Source organism: Leiobunum rupestre, chromosome 1 (genome assembly GCF_980474605.1).
Source record: "Leiobunum rupestre chromosome 1, qqLeiRupe1.1.hap1, whole genome shotgun sequence".
NCBI lineage: Eukaryota > Metazoa > Arthropoda > Arachnida > Opiliones > Sclerosomatidae > Leiobunum > Leiobunum rupestre.
Window position 1 is genome coordinate 43,833,801 of NC_143384.1, and position 5,639 is coordinate 43,839,439.

Sequence of the window (5,639 nt, forward strand, 5' to 3'; positions counted from 1 at the left end):
TTAATTTTTTAACAAAAAGTAGTCATCCAAGTCACAGCTTGAAGAGAGTATCAGTGCCGTAAAAAGGTTCGGTTAGAAAATTAGCATTAAAGCCATAGGAAGTGTCATACTTATCGTTACTTATGATTATACCTAACTGTAAATAAATACAATTTTGTTGACGCGTTGCCCCAGTGATAACTAGTCTTCAGTAGGAAAAGTACACACTTTCGTTGAAAAACATAATACTTTAATGACGTTATTTACAGAACAATATAAAATATATTTACAAAACAAATGAATAAATGCAACAACGAGAGTCAGTCGCCTCAGAATCCCAAACAAGCCATTAACAGGTGCAATAGCACTCGGTGGTGATGGGATAGGGGACTTTCAACCACTCGCACTTTAACTTAATCTTGTCCTTGGCCTGCCTGGACCTCCTGGTCGGTTCCCGGGTGACTCTGCGTCCGCGACTGGGACGCCCTTTGCGTTTGCAGTGCCAACGAAGCAGCCGGATGGTGGTGCTAGCGGCGGGGACGCAATGCATGCCGGGTGGCCATGAACACTGGGAATCCCGGTCGACGCACTCGCCGAGTCGCAAGAAGCGAGGCCAGAACAGCGGTCCGACGTCCTCCCAAGTGAACTTGACGGGGCAGAAGGCCTTCCGGAAGAGGTAACGCGTCACGGCGTCCACCGTCGCCTGGTCCAACCGCGACGCTGAGATGTACTGGTCACCGAGTTCATTGGTCAAGTTGAGGCGGAGGAATTGTTGGTTGAGACGGTGTCCCACCCAGCTTTCGTTCTGCAGGGTGGTGACCACCACAGCCGTCCTGTTTTTCGGAGCTTCGATGGACATGCGACCCGCTTTGAAGTCGGCACCCAGAAGATTCTAAAAAAAAGCAATGATAAAATTTTAGCTGCGGAAAAACACAATGAGAGAAATATCAGTTGGGCAAGCACACAATGAGAGAAATATCAGTTGGGCAAGCACACAATGAGAGAAATATCAGTTGGGCAAGCACACAATGAGATAAATATCAGTTGGGCAAGAATAGTGTTCGGAATTGTTTATTCATTATCCACAAATATTGCGATTTATTTTAAAAACGTTGGGAAAAAGAATATAATTTTAACTTATTTAATTATGTTTTTACGCAACCAAGCATTTATTTGAATGAAAGTGGCATTTATTTAAATAATTGTTTGTTTTATTTAAATAATAGGCTTATTCACTTTCGATTATTTAAACATTTTACAATTTGTATTCAACTGTTGATTATTTAAAATATTATTATTTAAATATAGCCGGGCATATTTCATTCATGGATAAAAATTAATCGACTGCCGAACACTAGGCAAGAACAAAATGAGATAAATATCAGTTGGGAAAGCACCCAATGAGAGAAATATCAGTTGTGCAAGAACACAATGAGAGAAATATCAGTTGCGCAAGAACACAATGAGAGATATATTAGTTGCGCAAGCACACAAAAAATTAGATAAATAATAGTTTCTCAAAAAAGAATGAGTGTAAACTTATTTGCGGATTATTTTTAGCTTGAATGAAAATTAAACTTAAATTACAGATAAATTTTACTACAAATATATGCAAATTATATGGTTTAAAAATTATAAGTCTGTTAAGCAATTTCGCTTATTAATTATAAGGAAATATGTTAAATATAAAAATGACACTTCGTAGGGATTTTAAACTATATATGTAAAAGCCAATTTGGATGCACACTATGTTTTATAACAAAATTTATTTTGAAAAATAAAAATAATTATGGAAACTACTCTCATAATGTTGTATAATACTATATGTTCTAAAATTGATTTTTCAAAATACGTTTCGGAAGAAAAAGATTGTGCGAGCCAATATACGCTATTATCGTATTTTTGAAAAACTATTTCATAGTGAAAAATATGGGTTTGTAAATAAAATAATTTCTACTACTATCACTTGAAAATAGTTTTGATGGCTAGTTTTTCTCAATTTCATCGGTCAAAAATGGCATTCAAACCGACTTAAATTTGGTTCAACTGAGACCGTGGCTTGTATTTCACTTTTATGGCTTATCCTCTCTATTGTACAGGATGTTTCAAATTTGAAAGGGAATATAACCCACAAAGCAATATTTATGGAAGACCCCTTCAATTTGTCAAATTTCCCTGAACAGTGGCGCCATACATTTTTAAAGCCAAAGACAAGAGCGGCCAGAGCTGCAAACGTTGGTGTTCCACACAAAATACGCAGTATTTTACCAACCTTGGTTGAAAAGTATGCCTGTTTCCCCCTCCTTTTCCTACGATGAGTTAAAAGAGCGCCAGAGAGCTTCAAAGTGTGGCCTACTAGCTCCTGGAAGGGACTTTAAATACTGTTTAAGTTTGCTTTTTTACGCTGGTTACCTCGATTTGTTTACAATGTTCTTTTTTATCTATCACGCGAGCCCAAACCTTAATGTTCGTGTTTCCCTGCTGGTTGGTTTTGCGCTTGTGGCAGCCTACTTCCAGGGGCTAGTAGGCCACACTTTGAAGCTCTCTGGGGCTCTTTTAACTCATCGTAGGAAAATGGGTGAAAAACAGGCATACTGCTCAACTCACCCACTACAACTCCTTCACATTTTTGCATAACCTTTTGAAACACCCTGTATATACAGAAAAAAAATGGTATAAGTGAACCGAGGGGTCGGACATTTGTAAATTTCACGTACGGGATTCTGAATCTCAACGTTATTTCGGAAATTGGAAACTGATTTTAACATTTCAGAGCACGATTTTCCTGTTGATTTCTGGATTTTAGATTAGTCTAATACATGGTTTGCAAATTTAAATAAAGCGGCATTTTCGCCTCGTTTCTTCGAATCTAAAAGTCAAACTAAACCTCTAGACTAGTTTGAACTGATTAACAATGTAACACTATTAATGTTTTGTAGTATGTTTACTGATATTAGACATTTTATATCGATAAAAAGTTAAAAATATTAAAAACCCTTAATTTATGTTTAAATTTTTTATTTTTCCGATTTGCGGAAAATTTTGCGCACTTCGGAAAATTTTCCGTATTTCATTTTTCCGGAAAATTAACAACACTAATTTCAAGATTTCTAAAAAACATTTCTCTGGAGTATTTCGGACCCTTCGAAATGAAAGCGTAATTATAAGTATATGAAAAGCCCTTACCTGCAAATACTCCAATTTCATGTGTTTTTTGCCGGGCTTTCTCAAGTACCTCGGCGCCAACCCGACCATCTGAATGGGCGAAATGCGCGGCGACATTTGGGGTCGAAGAGGTCGCAACTTGACCGAACCGAACAATTCCTCGTAATCCACGTCTTCGCCGGACAGACGGTAGTTGTTGTCGCGGATATCCCGGCCAATGACCCCGGGCAAAAACATCCAGACGCAACTTACGAACACTACCAGATTGTCCATGCTGATACAATTTAACACTAGGAAATAAAGATAATTAAATTAAATGATGAGAAAGTCACCTGTTATCTTGAAAGTATTCATTTCAACCACGAATATCGAACTGCATTAGGCTGTCGAGCCTCAGTCGCTAAGATGGGATGGGTTTAGGGCCTGTTGCAAAAGTGTGCTTGGCGAGGATTCGACCATAGAAGTTATATTGGCAAAACCTAGACAAACGTACTTTTGCAACCGACTCTTTGTGATCTCCATCACTCAAAAATTGTTTGATGGGCAAACGTTTTTGGAACTTGGTTATTGCCATGTCTTAAAGACCGAGACCAGAGCGAATTTCCACCCCTCTTATCCTGGACATAATTTTTTGACGAGTGACAACTGATTGACATCTCTGACAACTTAAGTGACAGCTCTAACAGCTTGAGTGACCACCTGCACAATTCCGTGTATTGTAGCTTACCTCTTTTTTGATGATCATTGTATATATTTTATTCAAAAACAGTCAGTGCCGTCGGTCAAGCTGTCCACGCTGTCACTCAATTTTTGCGGGGGTCTAAATTCGCGCACGAGAAAATGGAATCTCTGTTCTCGGCAAAAAATATTAACATCAACTAACTCTATTATTAAGTGTTTTTGTAGTAATTGAAGTATTTTTCTCGGGGCCGTTTTAACCTTTCCGTAGGCCTTAGACAAAAACCGCTCATTTACCGTCTTTTCGGACCTTCGTAGGCCCTATTATATGGAATAATAGGCCCTAATGTCTACTAAAATTTTCGTAGTCCCTAGGCACTTTGCCTAGTCTACCTTATGGATAAGGCGGCAATGATTTTTCTAAGAAAAACAAGTAATTTTCATGGTCAATTAAAACGGGCAATTCCGAAAACGTTTTGTGGTGGATCGAGTCAACGCCTGTCTCCTGTTTGGCTTAACTGATTAAGTAAAACGCCCACCTTAGCCCAGCCCAAGATGGTCTCGATATTTAGGCTTGAATTGAATACATTCATGCTGATATTAAAGCAACAAAATTAATTTAATACAATTTCAAATACGAAAATAAAAATTTATTAAAAAATCTGAATTATATCATATCATCATTTTTATTAAATATAAACTTACGTAATATCAGAAGAGGATAAAGTAATTTTAAATATGAGTACTCATCTTTCTACACTGTTCATGCTATTACTGAGGCATGTACTTTTTGGCGTTTAGTGACTTATTAAAACTATATTACATCAGGAAAATGTCGTTTACGAAAAAAGTAAATATTTCTATAATTTCTACATCTTGCCGGCGGTAAATGCTCAACCGTGATGTGGTATACAAGCATATATACATAGTAACATATATCTATTTTACGTAAAATTAGTTCTATATTTCTTACTAAATATTGATTCTACATTTCAACAAATATTATTTATATATCTTGCTTAATATTTGTTCCATATTTGACCTAATATTTATTATATTTTTGACCTAATGTTTGTTCTATTTTTGACCTAATGTTTGTTCTATTTTTGACCTAATATTTATTCTATTTTTGACCTAATGTTTGTAAAATTTTTGACCTAATATTTATTCAATTTTTGACCTATTTATTCTATTTTTGACCCAATGTTTGTTCTATTTTTGACCTGTTTGTTCTATTTTTGACCTAATATTAATTTTATTTTTGACTTAATGTTTGTTATATTTTTGACCTAACGTTTGTTCTATTTTTTACCTAATGTTTATTTTATATTTGACCTGTTTGTTCTATTTTTGACCTAATGTTTGTTCTATTTTTGACATAATGTTTGTTCTATTTTTGACCTAATATTTATTTTATTTTTGACCTAACTTTTGTTCTATTTTTGACCTAATATTTATTTTTGACCTAATGTTTGTTCTATTTTTGACCTAATGTTTGTTCTATTGTTGACCTAATATTTATTTTATTTTTGACCTAATGTTTGTTCTATTTTTGACCTAATTTTTGTTCTATTTTTGACATAATTTTTGTTCTATTTTTGACCTAATATTTATTTTATTTTAGACCTAATGTTTGTTCTATTTTTGACCTAATGTTTGTTCTATTTTTGACCTAATGTTTGTTCTATTTTTGACCTAATGTTTGTTCTATTTTTGACATAATATTTATTCTATTTTGGACATAATGTTTGTTCTATTTTTAACATAATATTTTTTCAATTTTGGACCTAATGTTTGTTCTATTTTTTACCTAATAT

The 5,639-nt window shown here is 35.0% G+C and overlaps 1 protein-coding gene across 1 annotated transcript; it reads right to left on the reverse strand.

The window, feature by feature from the left end:
- Window positions 1–316: 316 nt before the first annotated feature.
- Window positions 317–4,564, reverse strand: LOC149963027 (noggin-1-like). Its single transcript, XM_090170437.1, has 3 exons — window positions 4,528–4,564; window positions 3,166–3,434; window positions 317–871 (listed from the first exon to the last, which is right to left on the reverse strand). The coding sequence occupies exons 2-3, from the start codon at window positions 3,415–3,417 to the stop codon at window positions 329–331; spliced, it is 795 nt and encodes a 264-aa protein (XP_090026563.1). The 5' UTR covers window positions 3,418–3,434; window positions 4,528–4,564; the 3' UTR covers window positions 317–328.
- Window positions 4,565–5,639: the final 1,075 nt, after the last annotated feature.